Source organism: Leucoraja erinacea, chromosome 1, assembly GCF_028641065.1.
Source record: "Leucoraja erinacea ecotype New England chromosome 1, Leri_hhj_1, whole genome shotgun sequence".
NCBI lineage: Eukaryota > Metazoa > Chordata > Chondrichthyes > Rajiformes > Rajidae > Leucoraja > Leucoraja erinaceus.
In genome coordinates this window covers 72821019-72844251 of record NC_073377.1, presented here as the reverse complement: position 1 = coordinate 72844251, position 23233 = coordinate 72821019, and the positions used below count along the sequence as shown (strand labels likewise).

At 42.6% G+C, this 23233-nt stretch overlaps 1 protein-coding gene across 17 annotated transcripts in view; it reads right to left on the bottom strand.

Moving 5' to 3' along the window:
• rbm47 (RNA binding motif protein 47) overlaps positions 1-23233 on the bottom strand; it is a 212798-nt gene that overhangs the window by 21271 nt on the left and 168294 nt on the right. For all 17 annotated transcript variants that reach the window (XM_055637224.1, XM_055637282.1, XM_055637183.1 and 14 more), the window contains one exon: positions 9623-10770. In XM_055637224.1, coding sequence (XP_055493199.1) covers positions 9623-10739 — 1117 coding nt within the window. In that variant the 5' untranslated portion in view covers positions 10740-10770. Of the gene's footprint in view, positions 1-9622; positions 10771-23233 lie in introns of those variants that run through there.

Genomic DNA, 23233 nt, shown 5'->3' with positions numbered 1-23233 from the left:
AAGCGCCTCCGCTATCACGCTGCGAAACAGAGAGGATGAGACGGAGTTTCTTCCCACAGCCATTAGGACTGTAAACTCTTACCTCACCAGGGACTGTTATGTCTTTTTTTAATGCAACTGGTTCTGTTCTGTTGTTTTGCACAATACCGCAGGCATTGTCACTTTCATTTCACTGCACATCTTGTATGTCCATGTGACAAATAAAGTTCTTGACTTGTTTTATCCAATTTAATGCTAAATAAACCATTTATTTTCAATGATTTACATCAAATTGTCTTGAAATACGTTACTGCCTCTGACTTGTGGATGTTATTAAGGGATGGTAACTTGGATGAAATAAAAGTAATAAAAAATGGCTGATGTACTCTTACTATACCTGCAGTAAAATGTATTTAATAACATAATCACATTGGTACAAGTTAGTATTCAACATGATAAATATGGCAAATGGTCTCTTCAATCTGCATAACATGCCCTTGGCAATGACAAGAATGTGTCACTGTTAAAAGTTCCGCTGGAAAATAACATGCACAAACAGTGGCAGACTTGGTCTAAAAATATTGGTTGCCAGGAGACAAAGGGGGCCCACTTCATCAGGGGCCCACTTGATATCAGGGGGCCCACTTGATATAAGGGGCCCACTCATCAGGGGCCCACTTGCCACCGGGCAAGCCTCACCCTGGCCAGTCCGCCACTGTGCACAAATGTTTACGGCCTTTAAAAAAAATGAAAAATGAAAAATGTTGATGTGCTGTGACAAAAACGTTTTGAAGAAACATTTGATATAGGTTATATTCTGTCCTTGGGGATTGATGTATGGGAAAGCAACAAGGGAATTTGTCCCATTTTAGTGTGTCAATGATAACTGCAACAGGCACGGTTTTGTTCTCTCTCTTTTATTGGCCTTGGTTTCTGACATTGTAAAACTTCTGCTCAAGTTGTCCTTGCCATCGACACATTTTGAACGTACATTTCACATCTAGTCCAGTACAGAAGTTTGTTTGATGTTTTCTTTAGCTATTTCAGTAATAGATTTTCTGCAGCAAGGCTCGTGAGAAGTCTGGAATCTGAAGCATTATTACAATGTTTCTGCATCAATCTAGACTGTACCTTTTAGATCAAGAATTCACTGATTGTTCATGGCAATTTGACTTTATTTATACATTTGCACTTTTTTTCACGATTAAAATGCTTCCCCACTTTAATATTCTGATATCTATTGAGTAGCACACGGGGATCTGAGAATATTATAATACACATATATATCTCACTATGGAAGGAACAAAATACATCAACTGTCAACAAGCTGAGCTGAAAGGTTTAAAGTTGTTTGATGCCATCTTCGCCTTGCTGGTTTCTCAGATTTGACTTTTCACATAAGTTCCTTGCCCGTTCCCAAAACCTATTCTCTAGATTATTTAATTACATCTTATGGTGTGCCTCAATCATTTCCTATTTACTGAAATCTGCTCTGAACACGAGTCTAAAAACAGATATTCCTTCCAGGTTGGCAGCATAGTGGCGCAGCGGTAGAGTTGCTGCCTTACAGCACCAGAGTTGCTGCCTAACGGCATCAGAGAACCGGTTTCGTGCCTGACTATGGGTGCTCTCTGTATGGAGTTTGTATGTTCTCTCTGTGACTGCGTGGGTTTTATGCAGGTGCTCTGGTTTCAACATTCCAAAGATGTTCTGGTGTGTAGGTTAATTGGCTTCTATAAATTGTCCCTAGTGTGTAGGATAGAGCTACTGTACGGGTGGTCAGCATGGATTCAATGGGCTGAAGGGCCTGTTTCCACTCTATCTCCAAACTAAACAAGGAACTGCAGATGCTGCAATCTTATCTAGAACGCAAAGTGCTGGAGTAGCTCAGTGGGTAAGGCAATACCTCTGGAGGACATGGATAGGCAATGTTTTGGGTTGAGACCCTTCTTCATTCTCCTAGGTGTTCAGTCTTGGGCACTAGACATGCTTTGTGTCATTGAGTCAACGAACACCCAATACATTTTTGATAATGGAAAATCCTGCCCACATTATGCAGCTGATCAGAAATAGGATAGGAGTCATGTGGGAATGGTGAGAGTGAGAGAAGAGGATGATGGTGAGAGAAAGGGGGAGAGGGAAAATAAAGAAGTGAAGGAAACTGCTGAAAAGGAATCGAATGGGTAGTGGAAATAGCACATAATAATCAATGACATAGGAAACCAGTGAGGAACAATAGGTAGTTAAATAAGGAGGTAGCTCTGGATTATTAATCAAACCACATGCTAACTGGCAATGGTACAAACAGATAAATAAATGTGGTTCAGATATGTTTGGGAATGAGGCTCCACTTCATGGGAAAGTGGCACCTGGACTGGTGAACTGAGGACAAGCATTGCACCTCCAACGGCGAGATCAAAGGCCCCAGCAACATAAAAGGATTGCTGGACGGACTAAGAAAGAGAACAAAATGGAGCCGATATCTCCAACACCTTTAAAGAGTTATGGTTTGGGACAAATTTCCTTGCAGCCTTTCCATACATTACTTTCTAAGGAAACAAAAAAAAAGGATGAGGAAGATTGGGGTATAAACAATAAATTAAAACTAAGACAACAAATGAAGAATTGAAAGAAGAGGTGAGAGTACAAAGTGAGAACGATAAAAACAAACTCAAAGTACGGGAAAGAATCGGGAAGTAATAAAATATTAATCAACATAAAACAAACATGGTGAAAAGTATTATTTCAGTACAGGTTAGTCATTTGGCAAAAGCACTAAGTCCCATGTAAGTTACATATGTTTAATAAAGTGCCCTATTCCACTGTTTCACCTTAAAACTCGTTTGCATATCACTGACAGAATCTCCTACAACCTGTACAACTAGTTTTTATATTTTTCCTTTCAAAGTCCTTGAAAAAGGTTTCAAGAACGGTATTGCCACAGTCTTGGTTTTGTAATCCCGAAACACCACTCTCGGTCCCTGCAATTAATTTGTCTGGGTGGAGGGGACCAGACAATCTGACCATCACCAGCAGCACCTCTCACCCATCTCATCTAACAAAAAGTGCTGAAGTAATTTAGCATCTTCAGGAGCATCTCTGGAGAATGTGGATAGGTGATGTTTCATTTTCTTGAGTCTGCTTCATACTGGGAAAGTAAACTGGAAGAGAGGTGGGGTCGGCCAAAGCCTCTGAATGATAGGTGGACACAGGTGAAGGATGTTGTTGATAGGCAGATGGTTGGACAAAGGTTAGAGATGATAGGCCAACATGTTGAGATAAGAGGTGCGAATTGTTAAGCCAGTAGAAAGACTTTAGGTAGAAGGGGAGGGTGAAGAGAACACAGAGAAGAGAAGAGGAGCGAAGGAAAATACGAACATAAATAAATAATAAATATGTGGATAGACACAAAATGCTGGAGTAACTCAGCGGGACAAGCAGCATCTCTGCAAGGAAGGAATGGGTGACGTTTCAGGTCGAGGCCAGAGTCTGAGGAAGGGTCTTGACCCGAAACGTCACCCATTCCTTCTCTCCAGAGATGCTGCCTGTCCCGCAGAGTTACTTCAGCATTTTGTGTCCATCTTCAGTTTAAACCAGCATCTGCAGTTCCTTCCTACACATAATAAATAAATGGGGATTGTTTGTAGGGTAGTTACCTAAAATTGGATAATTTAATGTTCATACTATTAAGTTGTAAGCTACCCAAGAAGAATAGAAGGTACTGTTCCTCTAGCTTGTGTGTGGCCTCACTCTGGCAATGGAGGCAGCCCACCAACCGAGGCATGGTCTCGTTGATGTAAAGGAGGCCACATCAGGAACACCAGATGCAGTAGTTAAGGTTAGAGGAGGTGCTCATCAAACAATCACCCAGTGAACTAGCAGCAAATAGGTTTCAGATGTATTCTGAAGCTCCACTACACAATTGTCTCTAATTGAGATATTAAAAATTACTCAACTAAATTTAAATAATTAAAACATGTTAAAACACAATTTTTGCTGCTCTTGTTATTTGTTAAAATAAAATAAGGTGAAGTCATTGGTCCCAAAGGGAGTTTCCAGCTATCAGTCAGCACAATTTGGGCCAAAATTCTGGGGGGAAAGTGGGGTGTATTTAAAATAAGTTACAAACAAGGTCTCAGCTCAGTATTTTTCCCTCCACTTTCAGGGTTTTATGACAAGGACAGCAGTTACTGTTTAACAAGAAGACAAAATATCTTCATTAACCACCAAAGTCCTTCTGGTGAAATTACTCCAACAGTAAAAAAAAAAGGTTTCATGAGGTCTATTGTCATGGACCTGGTCTAAAAATTAATTTCAAAAACAACCGGAGCTGTTGTATAGTTAGTTGGTGGCTTGATTTTAAAAGAAAAATCTCAAGGCCTTTGAAAATATTCCTATTGTTTAATTTTGCCTAAAAAGCTCCAGCATAAATGTAGTGCAATTAAATTCCTAGATATTCCTAGTAGTGAAAAGGGACAAGACAAGAGAAAATCCAACCATTTGCCTGTGATATTTAGCAAACTTAATTATCACCAAATCTACCATCATCAATACCCTGTGTGTTATCTTTAACAGAACCTGTCTTATAAACATAAAGGCTGAAAACATTCAGCACATCAAAACTCCAACAAAGGTGTTGCAACTTTGTTTAGATTATTTCACTGTACCGAGGCACAGTGTAAAGCTAACCAGTCAACAAAAAGACTATACATAATTATAATTGAGCTATCCACAGTGTACAGATACATGCTAAAGGGAATAATGTTTAGATAAAGTCCCAGAAGTCAAGGATCTCCACTGAGGTAGATAGCAGCTCAGGGACGCTCTCTGGTTGTTGATAGGAAGAGTTGCCTGATAACAGCTGGGAAGAAACTGTCCCAGAATCTGGAGGTGTGCGTTTTTACACTTCAGTACCTATTTCCAGATGGGAGAGGGGGAATGAGAGAGTGCCCGTCCGGGGTGAGATTCATAATAATAATAATAATAATAATGTTTATTTATATAGCACTTTTCAACAAAACCAATATTTGAACCAAAGTCATCTTTGATTATGCTGGTGGACTTGCCAGGGCAGCATGAAGTGTAAATGGAGTCAATGGAAAGGAGGTTGGTTTGTGAGATAATCTGAGTTGCGTCCACAATTCTCTGCAATTTCATGAATTGAAACGCTTTTTTTCCCCCATTGATGGTGTTTGACCTGTTGAGTGTTTCCAGCATTTTATGTCTTTACTTAGGATTTCCAGCATCTGCGGGATTTAAAAAAGATTTTTCAGCCCTATAAATACAGTGACTTTGATTGGAAGCTGGGTGTTTTGTTGTGTGCCGTTAATCTCCCAACTCCCTAATTTTCACAACACTTGTCGGGACGGCTGATCCATTCATGAAAAAACACAGCCTGGCATCTCACCACTTCAAACATCCAATCCCTCACCACAGACACAACGTCTTCACCATGAACCATGGAGAAGATGCACAGCTGCTATTCCTACAAGGTTTCCTCAACAACACCCAAACCACAGACGCCTTTCAATGCACACATTGGCATTATTGACTGGAAGTGGTGTGCTCCATCTGAATCTTGCGTGGAGCACAAAGTACTGGATTAACTCAATAGGTCAGGCCGCAGCTTTGGAGGACATGGATATACAGTGTTTCAGGTCAGGATCCTCCTTCAGAGTGATTGTAGTGTGGGGGAGATTAAGGTGGAAAAGATGTGTGGACGGGACAAAGCCTGGCAAGTGATACAGATGAAGGGGGTTTTGATTGGCAAATGGTGAACAAAAGCTGGAGATGAAAATGGGGCAAAAAGTGACAAGAAGAGACAAATAGGAAACAAAATGGTGTCAGACAAGCAGACGAGTGATGTCAGGTCAGTGCGGAGCGATTAGGCGGAAGTTCATGGGGAAGGTGGAGAGGAGGGGCAGGATAGTGGGAGAAATGGGTGCACATTGGCTGGGGGGGAGGGGGGGGAAGGAGGGCACAGGTAATAGACCATTAAAAACAGACAAAGTGAGAAAAAGTAAGGAAGTGACAGACTTGTTTACAAAAAACTATAAAGTTAACTTTTTTAGAGGTAGTAACTTATCTAAAACATGTTTAAATGGGACTATACAGGTTCGTGGAATTTAAACACAAACCGAATGACTGCAAATCCATTGTAAAAGGAACGTTTGGTAAAGTTATGAATTGCAGTGCCACATGATTCTAATGAGATGGTTTAATGCTTGGTAAAATATTTGAGACAAATGAAGAATAATACAGTAGGAGATGCAATTATAAGGTCATAGCAACATAGAAAATAGGTGCAGGAGTAGGCCATTCGGCCCTTCGAGCCTGCATCACCATTCAATATGATCATGGCTGATCATCGAACTCAGTATCCTGTACCTGCCTTCTCTCCATACCCCCTGATCCCTTTAGCCACAAGGGCCACATCTAACTCCCTCTTAAATATAGCCAATGAACTGGCCTCAACTACTTTCTGAGGCAGAGAATTCCAGAGATTCACCACTCTGTGTGAAAAATTGTTTTCTCATCGCTGTCCTAAAAGACTTCCCCCTTATCCTTAAACTGTGACCCCTTGTTCTGGACTTCCCCAACATCGGGAACAATCTTCTTGCATCTAGCCTGTCCAACCCCTTAAGAATTTTGTAAGTTTCTATAAGATCCCCCCCCTCAATCTTCCAAATTCTAGCGAGTACAAGCCGAGTCTATCCAGTCTTTCTTCATATGAAAGTCCTGCCATCCCAGGAATCAGTCTGGTGAACCTTCTCTGTACTCCCTCTATGGCAAGAATGTCTTTCCTCAGATTAGGAGACCAAAACTGTATGCAATACTCCAGGCGTAGTCTCACCAAGGCCCTGTATAACTGCAGTAGAACCTCCCTGCTCCTATACTCAAATCCTTTTGCTATGAATGCTAACATATCATTTGCTTTCTTTACTGCCTGCTGCACCTGCATGCCTACTTTCAATGACTGGTGTACCATGACACCCAGGTCTCGTTGCATCTCCCCTTTTCCTAAATGGCCACCATTCAGATAATAGTCGACTTTCCTGTTCTTGCCACCAAAGTGGATAACCTCACATGTATCTACATTATACTGCATCTGCCATGCATTTGCCCACTCACCCAGCCTATCCAAGTCACCTTGCAGCCTCCTAGCATCCTCCTCACAGCTAACACTGCCCCCCCAGCTTTGTGTCATCTGCAAATTTCGAGATGTTGCATTCAATTCCCTCGTCCAAATCATTAATATATATTGTAAATAGCTGGGGTCCCAGCACCGAGCCTTGCGGTACCCCACTAGTCACTGCCTGCCATTCTGAAAAGGACCTGTTTACTCCTACTCTTTGCTTCCTTTCTGCAAGCCAGCTCTCTATCCACATCAATACTGAACCCCAAATACCGTGTGCTTTAAGTTTGCATATTAATCTCTTATGTGGGACCTTGTGAAAGTCCAGATATAACACATCCACTGGTTCTCCCTTATCCACTCTACTAGTTACATCCTCGAAAAATTCTGTAAGATTCGTCAGACATGATTTACCTTTCATAAATCAATGCTGACTTTGTCCAATGATTTCACCACTTTCGAAATGTGCTGCTATCCCATCTTTAATACCTGACTAGCATTTTCCCCACTACCGATGTTAGACTAACTGGTCTGTAATTCCTCATTTTCTCTCTCCCTCCCTTATTAAAAAGTGGGGTTACATTAGCTACCGTCCAATCCTCAGGAACTACTCCAGAATCTAAAGAGTTTTGAAAAATTATCACTAATGCATCCACTATTTCTGGGGCTACTTCCTTAAGCACTCTGGGATGCAGCCTATCTGGCCCTGGGGGTTTATCGGCCTTTAATCCATTCAATTTACCTAACACCACTTCCCGGCTAACCTGGTTTTCACTCAGTTCCTCCATCTCATTTTACCCCCTGCACTTCTATTTAACCCCCTGCTATTTCCCGCAGATTATCCATTTCTTCCTTAATGAAGACAGAACCAAAGTAGTTATTCAATTGGTCTGCCATGTCCTTGTTCCGCATGATCAATTCACCTGTTTCTGACTGCAAGGGACCTACATTTGTTTTACTATTTGTTTTTTAACTAATCTTTTTCTCTTTACATATCTATAAATGCTTTTGCAGTCAGTTTTTATGTTCCCTGCCAGTTTTCTTTCATAATCTGTTTCCCCTTTGTTTGCTTTATGATAATCCACAGTCATAGTTCCTGGGAATGTCAAACAACAGGAACTTTAACTACCTAACCGTGACATTTAACACCATTGCAATTTTTAAGTCTCTTGTTCTGGCGATCACTATGACAAGAAACTTAAACATGACTAATTATAAAATGACTGGATGCACAGATCAAAGGCAAGTGATTCCCTTCCAAACTCCCTTATTATCTTTCCACTTTCCAAAAGTCAGAATTTTCTATGAGGCCTGAAAGTATTGCGCTCAATTCTGGGCACCATGTTATAGAAAATATGTTTGTCAAGCTGGAAAGGGTACAGAGAAGATTTACAAGGATATTGCCGGGGCTAGAGGGTCTGAGCTATCGGGAGAGGTTGAGTAGGCTGGGACTCTATTCCTTGGAGCGCAGGAGGATGAGGGGTGATCTTATTGAGGTGTATAAAATCATGAGAGGAATAGATTGGAAAGATACACAGAGTCTCTTGCCCAGAGTCGGTGTATCGAGGATCAGAGGACATAGGTTTAAGGTGAAGGGGAAAAGGTTTTATAGAAATCTGAGAGGTAGCTTTTTCACACAAAGGATGGTGAATGTATGGAACAAGCTGCCAGAGGAGGTAGTTGAGGTAGGGACTTTCCCAACATTTAAGAAACAGTGAGGCAGGTACCTGGATAGGACAGGTTTGGAGGGATATGGACCAAGTGTAGCTGGGTCATGTTGGCTGGCTCATGTGGGCAAGTTGGGCCGAAGGGTCGGTTTCCATACTGTAACACTCTCTTACTGTGATTATGTCTTTGAATACTGATTTTTGTGGATGAGTTCAATGCCAAAATAATTTTTTAAAATGAATGCTGAATACCAATAAGGCCAAAGTACTTTGCTTGATTGGCAATCTATTTAAACTGCTTGAAACATCCATTCTCCTCACCAATGGTGCATTGTTCCATCTTCTCTGAGATTGTATGTATTTTGCAGTCATGGTGCATGGACCACAGAGGTATAAAACACAAAGTACTGCAGCGACTCAGTGGGTCAAGCAGCATTTGTGGAGGGAATAAATATTTTAAAATGGTGGATGGAGGGTGCCAATCATGCATTGCAATATCTTGCCAAGGCATATCCCTGAACACCCTGAAGGACAAGGACCCCAAGCAGTGGAACTCCATCTCCTCTGAATCACATTCATTCTGACTGGGACATACATCACAATGTCTTCACCTTTACTGGGCAAGTTCCTTCTCTAAAACCGCTGTGTTCACCACACATACACCAGCGGTTCACAAGGCAGATCACCACCACCTTCTCAAGAACAACGAAGGATGGGTAATAAACACTGGTCTTGGTGGCAACTCCCACAATTGTGAAGGGAGGAAGAGAGAATTAAATAATCAGTCACACCATCCATCGTATAATATTCATACTTCTTCGATTCTTAACATTTTACTCACCTTTGGCAAAATATTCTCTGTTGGGTCCAATCAGCGTGCTGTAGGGATACCCGTAGTAAGCTAGTGTGTAGGGATCACAGGAGTAGACGATGTTTGCTTGAGGAGTTTCGGTTGGTCCACCTTTTGCTGCCTTCTGGTAACGACTGTACTGCTCTTTGTCCACGGGCTTGGCCAGGGTCACCTCGATGTAGGAACCTTCAAAGTCAGTCCCATTTAATTTCTCCATGGCTAGAACTGCATCATCCCTCGTGGAGAAATGGACAAACGCATAATCGCGAATCTTCTTTACTCGTTCCACGCACCCAGGGTTGAACTGGCTGAAGACTTTTTTTATCGTTTCCTCCATGGTTTCGATCATCAGATTTCTCACGTACAGAATCTTGACGGTTTCCATCACATCTTCGTCAACGTCGATCTCTGGCTCCGCCCAGTCAACTGCAATCTGATGACCCCACAGCTGGATTCTTCCAGGCATCAGCTTCCTGCGCGCCATGGCGGCAGCACGGTGACTTTCATACTCGACAAACGCAAACCCTCGGTTTTTCATCTTGTCCGCTGCACTGGCATAGACAATCACGTCTAGCACTCCTTCCGTTACTTTAGAAATCTCCTCTAAAATCTCTTCTCTTTTCTTCATTTTTGGGATGCCCCCGATGAAAAGTCTACAGTTGTCCACACTGCTGCAAACACCCAGCAACCTGCCTGGACGGATCTCGTAATTATTAAGCTCTCGGACAGCTCTTTTGGCCTCGTGCTTGGCTGTGAACATGACAAAGGCATAGCCACGGTTTTTACCATCAAAGTCCATCATCAAGCGCATCTCATACATCCGTCCCACCGACTCAAAAATGGGAACCAGCTCATCTTCGTAAACATCGCGAGGAATCTTTCCAATAAAGACCTCGCAGCCGCGGGGAGGAGGATGGCCTTCCCACCCTGGAGGAGGCCCACCATACTTGCGTTGGCCATTCTCCTGAACCATCGTGTAGCCTGTACGCTCCATTAGTGCCAGCAGGGTGGCCTCATTAGGGGCACCAGCAACTCCTTCAATGGCTTTAGTTGAAGACATGTTGCAGGAATCTGTGCTCATCATGGTGTTGGAGTCTTCAGCTGTCATTCTGTCAAAACCATTCAAGTTGTGCTCGGACCTAAAAAGACAAGAACCTTCAGTTAGCTTTGTGACAGTGAAGGAACACACTGCTCCTTATAAAACAACTATTGCAAACCCAGAATGCTTCAATGTGCTCACCCACTGAAATGCAGGGAAACACAGCAACCAAACTATCATTATTGCCTCCGGTTGCTCCGGTTTCCTCTCACACCCCAAAAATGTGAATGTTTGTAGGTTAATTGGCCTCTGTAAATTGCCCCCAGTATGTCAGGAGTGGATTAGAAAGTGGGATAACATAGAAGCAAATGTAGATACATTCTTGATTACTACAGGCGTCAGAGGTTATGGGGAGGAGGCAGGAGAATGGGGTTAGGAGGGCGAGATAGATCAGCCATGATTGAATGACAGAGTAGACTTGATGGACAGAATGGCCTAATTCTACTCCCATCTTTTATGACCTTATGACCTAAGCACATGTGACAATAACGTTTTCAATTTAATTTAAATTCAACTTGTGTGAATGGGTGATCGATGGTCGGTGTGGACTCTGTCTAAACTAATACTAAATTAAAACAAATAATCAGAATTAAAATGATATGTACAGCAACTCGATGAAGAGATATGCAATGTAGATAGAATGGCTAGTTGCTATAGAGTTCTTCCAATGTGCCAACTTGCTTAATTGATTTTTATAAATTACCCAACTGTTAGCAAAAAGCCATCTGTAGCAAAATAGACCTGGGATATTGTAAACAAAACATTTGTAGCTAAAGAAGGGAATTGTTGTATTTACATTATTATGTGGTTTAATAAAACGCTGGGCCTTGGTCCTCAGCTAATGAGTGACCATAAAAGGAAGACAACACAATTGACTTGTGGTCTGTTAAGGGAACGGGTGCAGTGATGCATAATGTTTGTGGAACATAATGTGACACAAGGTATAACTTTGATTAAATCTGGACAGAGAAGCAATTTTGAGTTTGATTTACCCATTGAGGAGAGGAGCTTGCCTTCCCAATTGACACTAACTTCTGTGGATGTAATAAAAAGAGAAAAGGCAGTGTGGGTCTGTATGGTCCATTCTTAGCAGGGCCATAAAAGTGAAAGCTCATTAACCTCCAACCCGAAAATTTTCCTGTCCAGTTTCTCCAGCGATGAGGTCAGACATGCTGAGTTACTGCAGTACTGTATGTTGCAAACCAGCAGCGGCAGTGCTTTGTGTCTCCACCATGTGTTCTAACCGAGTTTTGTGTGAAATCCAATGATTACGCCGATATTCTGACCAGAGATTACCGTAGTTTCATTGAAAATACAAAATGAAAATTAAATTATGCATTCAGCAATGAGTTTTGTGGCCTCATTACTGGAGCTGCCCCAAAGAGTCGAGTACTTCCCACTGGCCTAATGCGATTTTGAATCTGGTGGGGAAAAAAATGGTGTCTGTGGCATCAAGTCACGAGAAAAATTAGATGGAATAGCCAATCAAATACATTTGCTCAGACAGCTAAACAGGAAGTCAAAGCATATTGGGGGTGCTTTTCAACATTTTTGTTTAAATTGAAAAGGGATTAAGATGCATACATAGAATTAAAGTGTAAACTGAAATATGAAACCCAGCCATTTAATGCCATGGGCCTGTTGTCAATGATCTTGCTTCACCTGAATTTATCTGACTGACTTTGGTAAGTCAGAGGATCCTGAGATCCAGCAATAAGATTCCGCCCTGGGAAATGGCAGCAGTTTGGTGTGGAACAGCAAAAACCAGGCTATTTATGAATGTATAAAACACATGGAGGAACTTGCACACAGCTATTCAGTAGGAATTACGACTTATGGCGGTGTCAAAAACACCAGCTATACATCATTCAATTATTCCTAATACTTCTGATAAATTTATAACAAGAATAACATCCAACAAACTGAAAAATATATCAAATTACTAACTACATCTGTGATCATAAGAACAGCTTTGAAGGTAGAGGGCATTAAAGGAACCTCCAAATGTATTTTGTTTAATTATACATATGGGCATGTGAAGTTGAGGTCAGCTTTACTCAAATGCAAAGGCTGATAGGTTTGTCACCAGTACAACACCAATTATAGGCCAGAATATTTGTCTGCTTTCAACCTTGTTTAGGATGGGACTCAAACTATCTATTAAAAGGGGGAAATACCAATGCTGAGGAATACTGTGCCATGGAGAAAAATAAAATCCTTTTGACATTTTGGAAAAAACCTCAAATAAAAACCCTGAAAATAACGTGGTAAAGTGATTATCCTGGGTATTACATTATTCAAATTTAAACACTTTTGTTCTCGATCACCCAAATCAAATTAGCCACTTAAAGCAAATACTTTATTCTCTGTGCATATACAACAGATAATGTTACGTGCAATTAGCTTAATGCATTGGTGGTTTTAAACTATAGCTGAAAGCCATGCAGTCCACATTGCTTTAGCAACACTAGAAACTAACAGGAAATCGGTATAGTTTTTGTCTGTTGAGCAAACTACCTGTTTTGAAACTCAGGAGGTTGAATAACATCAAATTTGATATGTTAACCGCTTGCTTTATGTGTAATACAGTGCCAAAACGTTAAAAAAACAAATTTAAACCACAGGCAAATTAAAGTGTTTGTGAGGTTTGATTTGCATTTACACTTTTAAGATCAGTATCGTCTACTATGATACTTAATATAAAGCACATATCTTCAAAATCCTGAACTCTAAACCTGGGTGTTACCCAGTCCTGCAGGGGGTAACATTGTGTTCTTTGTGCACACACAATAGTTTGTGAAAGGAGTAATAGAGAAGGCCAGTTGTAATGATTCTACGTGCAGTATGAGATTTTTTGAAGGTCATGAACTTTCAGCTAACCAGCAGAGGTCAGTAAAACACCCGGAGGTTGCAGGTGGTTGCCGGAGGTTGCGGGTAGTGGAAGGAGGTAGGGAGACTGACAAAAATATCCGGGAACTGCACAGAAACCTTGGGTGGGGCGCAAAGTCTCCAGAGGTTTCTGTTCAGGTTTCCTAAGTGGGACAGGGGCTACATTTCATATAGAGAAAAACAGATGAACTGTAACAAATAACACCGAGTTATTCACATGTGCTACAGAAGTCTCAGGCTCAGTTATAGTCATAGTGCAGTTAAATACACTTGGTCAGATTGGCAGTAGCTAACAGCAGCTCCCATGGACAACTATTGACAGCTATATTGTGTTCACTGTGGAACCTCTGTGTGCATTAATGTTCGATGAGGACAGTATTGGCTTGGTTTCACAATTATTTTTACATTGCAAAGCAGACACTCTCCTGATTTAAAAAAAAGTCAAAGGCTTTCAATAAACAATTGATAAAATGAACACATGATTACATTTTCCACTGCACCAAGATAAAATAAATGCTGATGGTCAGGCTGTTTGCAGACTTCACTGAAATTCAGGGTGGCTTCAAGTCATGTGGCTGACAGTCATTCGCACAAATGAGCCTTGATAAGATAGCGCTCATTTTATTCTAAATGACACATTACCCCAAATATCCACAATATAAACACATCTCTCTCAGATATACAAAGTTCAAATGCATCATTGGTGGGGAACTAAAGAAAATCTTGAAAAATGTGAATTAATAAAATGAAAATCAACAACATTTATAAATTTTGGTCTACCACAAACTCCTTGGATAGCTGACGTCAGTTCCTTACACTTATGAGAATGGAGTCACAGGATTATATGTCTATTGGAAGGTGAGAGAACATCAGCAGAACCCCACCCCCCTCCCATCCTCCTCCTCCCCTCCCCTCTTATGTGGCATAGGTTTCCAGTGTAGAATTGCCACCTTCACATGAACTGGATGGAACTTATCAAAGAGTGTTATTAACTCAGGGGGCTGCATGAACTTTGTGCATTTAAATGGTTATCTATATTTTCAGCTTGAACATCAAAAGGTTACATACATACAACAAGTGAGAGATGGCGTATTGTAGTCTTACAATGGTTATTTATACACACATAAAAGTACTACCAATGAGTCATTGCAACACTCTTGGTTACATAGTATCACAAATGTTAATACCAGAGCAATTTCAGTATCATCAATGAAATCAAAAATTTCCTCTCACAAATCCAGCTTCCCCCCCATCCACTTTCACCTGCTCAAAGATGGTTTCCCAATTCTCAAAAGTTCTCACAGTATCCCTGGCATAAAGTCACACACATCAAAACTCAACCTGAGCTGACCCAACCCTTATATAGTATAGACTCTTACTTGCTGATGTCATGTGGTAGGACATCACATGATCAGATGTCATGGGACATGAACATCACATGATCAACCCTTCAAGAATACCTCCAACTGAGAGCTAGCAGCAACTAAGTCTGTTGATTCTTAAGTCTGGTGATTCTTATTGCTTATCATATCTATATACTTTTAAAACTATATGTGTGTGTGTGTTTGTTTGTTTGTGGGTGTATGTCAGATTAGATTTTCAGATTAGATTTTTGGCCTTGATTCGTTGGTCCGCCAAAACCACACGCAACAACTCCGAGATTTTTTCCATTTCTTTAGCGATTTCACTTTTACATTCGCATATCCACTCCTCATTAAATTTCGTCGTTTTTATGTACACATTTTTAATAAAATCCTCCCCCCCCGCCGCGCGCATTGAGGGCATACGCAGCGTCTCGACGGGTGTACGCAGCGTCTTGACGTCGTATGCAGCGTCTTAACGTCGTACGCGGCGTCTTGACGTCATACGCAGCGTCTTGATGTCGTACACAGCATCTTGATGGCGTACGCCTAGCGCGTGGCGTGGCGCAATGACATCAGGCCGCCCCCCCCTTGCAACCGCTGCGGGAACTGACCCAACGGGTCTGTACTTGGTCTAGTATCTATTAAAACTCCGTGTGTGTATGTGTGTGTGGATGTGTGTGTGTTATTTTGCATGTGAAACGTATCTCCTCGAAAACCAGACGCAAAAACACGGAGATTTTTACAATTTCGGTTGGGATTTAACTTACGATTTCATAAATGCACTCCTCTCTAGATTTGGTCAATTATTTCCCCAGATTTTGAATAGTTCACAAAACATAATTAAAAAAAAAAAATCAAACTGCTGCATGAGTCATTGCCACCTCACAGATGTCCAATCACAATGGATCTCATTTACATATATGACATCACAATGGGGCAGGTGTGGGAGATTGGAACCTTCACGTGGTCCCACTAAAATCAAACTGCTGCCCCTCTCTCTCCCTCCCCCCCCTCTCTCTCTCCCCGTCTCCCCCTCCCCACTCTCTCCCCATCTCCTTCTCCCCTCCTCCCCCACCCTCCCCCCCTCACCCACCCATCCTCTCCCACCCATCTCCTCCTCCCTCCCCTCCACCCCCTTCTCCCTCTGTCTCTTGCTCTTCTGTCTCTGCCCCTCTCTCTCTGTGTCTCCCCATTGTCTCTCTGGCCTCACTCTCTACCCCCCCCCCTCTCTAGATGTGCCTGTGAGTTGGGGGCTATGTGTCAGTGGATAGGGCGGTTATGGGGTAAAAGGAGCAAATAAATAATATTAATATAATATCAAGGGGGGTAGGTAGCATGTGTGCGGGGTGTTGTTAGTGTGTGTGATGCAACCGCACTTTGGGGGAACAGACCCAACGGGTCTGCACCTGGTCTAGTATTATATAAAGGCTAAAATTAATGCATCACTGTATTTCTATTTTCCTGGATTTTTATTTGTATAAATAAAATGGGCAAGCTGCATTAAACATTTATTCTTCACTATTATCATCAAAACTGGAAAATGTATAATTTGATTACTGCAGCTTATTTACATTTTATAAATGATCGTAGAGTAAAATTAAATTATAGGAAATAATGGGATTGTTTCAACTCCATAAAATAGATAAATAGCAGCTGAACAAAGGCAAGGACTGTTACACTGCTTCTGACCCAGCAGAAGAAATGTTTCCTGGGGCCCGTGAACGATGTGTATTATTCACCATGCATGAACCCTCTTCCACACGGCTGGGCTCCACCTCCACCATTTATCCAATTTCTCCCAATGGTCTAGGGTGGCACAGTGGCACAGCGGTAGAGCTGCGGCCTTACAGCACCATAGACCCATGCTCGATCATGACTACGTGCTGTTTGTGCGGAGTTTGTACGTTCTCCCTGTGACCTCGTGGGTTTTCTCTGGGTGCTCCAGTTTCCTCCCACACTTCAAAGACATATAGGTTTGTAGTTTAATTGGCTTCAGTAAAATTGTAAATTGTCTCTAGTGTGTGGGATAATGCTGGTAGTGTACAGCGTGAAGACTGGTCCGCTCGGACAGTGGGCTGAAGGGTCGGTGTCCCTGCTGTATCTCTAAAGTCTAAAATCACCAAGACCCTGACACGCTTCATTTCTATCTCTTCTACCGCTGAGCTCCTTGGATCCCCTATCTGATACATCAAACAATGTCACACTCATCCCGCCTCATCATCTCCACCCTGAGAAGCTGGGAGCTTACATCCTGTTCCGCAACGCAACCCATCTCATAGGGGTGGGAGGTTGCAACCTTCACGTGGTCCGCCCTGTTTCGACAAATGCAATCAACCTGGCGCGCACAATCAAATAGATCAAATAGAACAAGTTGTCCTACAACTTTAGGCTGTGCACACCATACGCAAGAAGAAGATCTATCTCATAAAGGCACCAGGATCCTGAATCAGGTCGAAAAACTACTTAAAAGAATACGTTGTGGAATTAAAGTTTGAGTTTCCCCTCATGTACTGTACGTTCCCCATCTTGGAAAATATGCTCTATTAAATAATGAAACTTTAATCTCTCAGGCGCTACTGTTAGCAACCCGGGTGCACAGCAGAGTCCACACACAACATTCACAATCCACATCTGTCATTCGTACATGTTGGATTTCTTCTCCTGTCCGAGAGAGGCTACCTGGTTCTGGGAATTCCACACTCAGATTCCACTGACATGTAATCACAAGCACGGGTACTTGATGTTGTGGGATCTAGATTTTATAAGTGAGTTGCATTAGGATTTAGAAACTGCTAACAAAGGAGGCCCTCTTTGTTTTAAGGATAATGCTTTGTTTACCTGGGGATTTAGTACACAACCTGAGCAAACCAAGCTGCTGGTTAATCTGACATAGTGGACTGATTTCTAAAGAGTCAACCCGTCTGAAGGAGGGTCGCAACCCAAAATGGTACCTCTCCTTGTTTTCCAGAGATGCTGCCTGACCCACTGACTTACTCCAGCCATTTGTGTCTTTTTTTCCTCTCATCTCTCAACCTATGGTTTCTTCTCGAACAACAAATACATCGACCAATGTATGGGGAATTCCACGAGGATAAGGCCAATTGTGGTGGGTGCAATGACCACAGAAACCTGCCCCGAATCAATGACAACATATGTACTCTGCATCTGAACGCTCTTGTAGTGATCAGGGTTGTGGGCTGAATTTCCAGAGCTCAGTTTAGCCAGAATCCGTGTTTTTGTATTCCAAGAGGCATGATAGTCGAGGTCAGCAACTCCAGTGCCATCTACTGTGGAATTTGGGGGATATGTACAGCCTGTTTAGATAAACATCAAGCTACTTGGCACAATTCCTAAATGGACAAAACAGCTGAAGTGTATATTCAAAGTCATAGAGAATCATAGAATCACGGAAGCAGGACCTTCAGCCCAACTCGTCCATGCTAGCCAATCTACCCCGTCCATGCTAGTCCCATTTGCCTGCATTTGGCCCATATCCCTCCAAATCTTTCCGATCCATGTGCCTGTTCAAATGTCTTTTAAATGTTTTTATAGTCCCTGCCTCAGCTACCTCCTCTGGTAGCTTGTTCCATGTTCCACTGCCATCTAACCATATAACCATATAACCATATAACAATTACAGCACGGAAACAGGCCATCTCGACCCTTCTAGTCCGTGCCGAACACATAATCTCCCCTAGTCCCATATACCTGCGCTCAGACCATAACCCTCCATTCCCTTCCCATCCATATAACTATCCAATTTTGTGTGTGCCATCTGTGTGAAAAAGTCACCCCTCACATTCATATTAAATCTTTCCCCTCTCACCTTAAACGTATGTCCTCTGGTTCTTAATTCTCCTATTCTGGGTAACAGACCCTGAGCATCTACCTCATCTATCTCCCTCGTGATCTTATGCACCCCTACAACATCACTCCTCACCTGCCTGCACTCTGCGAATACAGTCCTAGCCTGCCCAGCCTCTCCCTTTAGCTCAGGCTTTCGGGTCCTGGCAACATCCTCGGAAGTCTCTTCTCTGACTCTTTGCAGCAAAATGACATATTCCTCCTTCAGCTGGGCGACCAAACCCGAACACAATACTAACAAAAGCGGCCTCACCAATATCCATGACTAAAATATAATTCTGCCACAGAGACAAAAGAACCTATTGTAACTGTGCGATCTAAGAGCATCCCATAGCATTAATTAATATTTGTGAAGAGCAGTCACTTTTGCAGCATGGGAGGCATTACACTCCCACTTTTGCTGTCACAAGCCCTTGCTGCTGACATTAAAAAAGTATGCTCGATCATCTAATGAACCCAGTAGTATGGATTTCAAGTTTCTGACGCTGTTTGCTGTCACATGCTAGTTCTGAGATATCACTAGCATCAGTACAATCACGAGGTAGGCTGAGCAGCCACTCACATTGTACAATTTTTACAGACAGAAATCAAAAAGTACTACTTTATCCAGTTTTTAAAAAATATTTTATGATAGGATTAAAAATATTACAGGAGGTAAACTATTACAAACTTTGAACTTTAATTGTTTTGTATTATTTATAAATTATGGAATCAATTGTACGATTAAATGTTTAGGGCAGGGAAAGTTGTTGAGCAGTGGCTGTGGTTTCCATCACATAAAAAAACTCACATTTCAATGTTTTTATGCTTAACATCTTAAGATCCCAGTGGTTCACTGATTTCTACAGATTACCCTGGTGCAAAACAGTACATCTTCTGTAAGAAAACAAAATCACTGAACAGATCATTTGGATTTGTGTTTATAATTTCTCAAGTGTATACTTCAGAAGTTTCTGTCCGACTTCCTCCATTACTGAGCTAAGTGCTGCCTGACTTTTACTTCTCACTATAAATTCTATTCCAACACGCAGATGACTCATAGAATCATAGAAAACATAGAAAAATAGATGCAGGAGTAGGTTATTTGGCCCTTTGAGCCAGCACCACCATTCAATATGATCATGGCTGATCATCTAAAATCGTTCCTGCTTATTCCCCATATTCCTTGATTCCTTTAGCCCTAAGAGCTAAATCTAACTCCTTAAGTTTCCTTAATTCAAAATTGATTTACAGCCAGTGCACTTCAAAACCAGTGTTTGTGCTAATTGAGGGTGAATAGGTTTGTATCATATACTGTAGGTTGGTTTCTTCTATTTTAGTGGATGTGTTTAACAGTCACAAGAATGGAGAATTGACATATTTGCAAGCAGTATTAAAGGTAGGTTGATAGACACAAATGCTGGAGTAACTCAGTGGGTCAGGCAGCATCTCTGGAGAAAAAGGATGGTGATGTTTTGGGTCGGGACCCTTCTTCAGACTTTTTTATAATAATAATAATAATAATAATAATAATAATTATTATTATTATTATTATTATTATATATTATTATTAAAGGAAAGCATCTCATTGCCGTCACATCCTTGCATTCAGCACATAAAAATCATGTGGCCATCACAATTCAATGATCTAAAATCTACTGATAAAGGATACCAACATTCCCCCTCCCCCGCTGCTTTTAATATGTTTGATTTGCTCAGTCACCCCTTTAGCTGGGGATAAATTTACATATTTACCGTTTCACAACAAATGCCCCAAATTGATTTAATGGTGTGTTTGGTCTCTCCACTTTTGGCTTTACCTGAGAATAGTTGAAAGGGCCAGATTAGTGGTAATGGCAGAGTGGTGCGTCTAAACTCCTGAATGCCTGTAAGCATCACCATGGAGATTAATGAGCAGATGAAAAAAAAATGTTTGCAATAACTTACCTTTTGACCTGGTTTCATTATTTCAATATTAAAAGGAACGTTGGTTATAAGGCAAATAAATCTCCCTGAGTTTCCATTTAGATTTTCTCAGTCTCCTGCTGTTGCTTCAGTGGGAAATTAGTTTAGGCCAGGGGTCGGCAACCTTGTTCTGCATAGGGGCCAGGATGCATGTTTGTGAGCGGATGGAGCGCCACATCTATCACGTGTATACATGGATCCCGACCCCATCCCGCTCCGGATGGCAGGCATCAAATCACGTGTTCGCAGAAGGTAAACAAAAATGCTGGAGAAACTCAGCGGGTGAGACAGCATCATGCAATCCTTGCATGTCTCACCCGCTGAGTTTCTCCAGCATTTTTGTCTACGTTCGATTTTTCCAGCATCTGCAGTTCTTTCTTAAATGTGTTCACAGCAGGTGTGCGGCCGTGCTGGCGACTTTGCGCAGGATGCGGTACAGACAGCGCTTGGCAGGCCGGATGATTACTGGGGAAAAAATCCGCCTGCGGGCCGGATAATTTCGGGTTACGGGCCGCATTCGGCCTGGGGGTCGTCGGTTACCGTCCCCTGGTTTAGGTTCTGGATAAATGTCATACGTTGCAATTCTACTATTTTCACCAAATTTACAACACAAAGTGGGAAAAACCCTCTGGGAATTCAGAGCCCTTTTTTTTAACCCATAAACAGGGAGCTAAATCACATTGCAAAGGTCACCAGGGAGCTAAACCACATTGCAAAGGTCACCTTTGGAAGGTAAACGTTATCAATATCACCTTAAAACAAAGAAAGTTCAAACAACAAGCAGTGTGTACCTGTCACTGTTGATTTTATTTCCAAAGAGAAAATAGATATCAAAGTTATTTTTAATTGTAACGCAAGCCATTACACATGACTCCAAGCACCAGATAATTACCCAATTATAAAGGGGGGGGAGAGGGGGGCAATATCTGCATGCAGCATTTGACAGCCCTATTTTCGTCTCTGCTTGTTGAACTGTGGAACAAACCACATTGACATAAATAACCTGGGAATTAAATCATCATTGCAATGAAACTGCTGTAGGCCATGCAGGGGGCATGTGAGGCAGTGTATGGTTGACTTGGGTCTTGTTGGTGCTGGTGGTGTACAGGTTGTGAATGGTAGACATGGGGATTGTTGTGTTTAGTGGTGTACAGAATGGGGGGGGGATTTAGTTGTTTTAGCTGGAGTAACTCACCGGGACAGGCAGCATCTCGGCAGAGACGTAATGGGTGACGTTTCGGGTCGAGCCCCTTCTTCAGACTAAGAATAGAGTTAGGCCAACATCAAGGCACACTTGCGAATAATGACTGTGTTTATTATTGGCAAAGTAATGGAATGCTACAGCAATAGCAGCAACATTTTCAGGCAAGGCAAAAAAGTAGAAATTTGGCACAAGTAAAAAGGAAATGTTAATGTGTTATTTAATATGAAACAAGACCAAGTGGAACCCGTTGGGTCCCGTACCCCCAACACAATATTCCACCACTCACCCGTTCCCCCAACGCAACCCGTTCCCCGAATGCAATATTCCACCACTCACCCATATTCCCCAACTGCGCAGGCGCGGCTCATTCCCCCTCATCCCCCAGCACTCCCTCCCCCTCCTCTCACCCTCCCTCTTCTTTCTCCTCGCCTCCTCCCCTCCCCAACCTCTCCCTCCCTCTCATTTCCCCTACCCTCAGTTGCTCCCTCCCTCTCTCTATAACCCCTCTTCTCTACCTACCCCCCTCTATCTCCCTGCTCCCCCACTCCTCACCTCCCCCCCCCCAATCCCGCTCCCCCACTAAACACAATCTATACATAACTAAAACTCTGATCTTGTGCTCTTCCAGTTTGCGCGGTCTTTCTATTTGCGCAAAAACTGTACCAGAGAGCACTCCGATTTTTCGTCAGCTCACTCACCGTTCTCCTGTGTCGCGAGTGCAACAAGTTTTGTCCCGATCGGTAGTATATTGTAAAAGTTAGCGAGGTTTAAACATCGTAAAAACCATGCATGCACAGATCGATCTCCTCTCCTGCCAGTCAGCGCCGCGCGGATTGGTCTCTTCTCCTGTCACTCACCGGGACGGCCCACCCCTTCCTGCACCATCGCGTCTTTACTGGAGCTGAGGGACGCTGCGGGTGGCCAGCGGAGGTCTCCAACCAGACACAATTTTCCGAGGGACCGGAAGCCGCCCGGCCCGGAGTCGGAGATGTCGCCAAACGGAAAGTGGAGAGTCTGATCCCGGCGGAGGAGAGCATCCAGCGCTCGCTGTCAGTCCCAAATGCACCAGCATCGCAACGCCCCCAGCTCCAGCCCCTTCCCCTCTGGACCCCCTCGCTGGCTCCTGCCCCCCTCCCCCGTGATACCTCCCTCTCCCCCATGGCTCTTACCCCCGTCTTTTCTCTGAGCTCTCCCCCCACTCCTCGCTCTCTCATCCTCTCCTCCCCCACTCCCCCCCT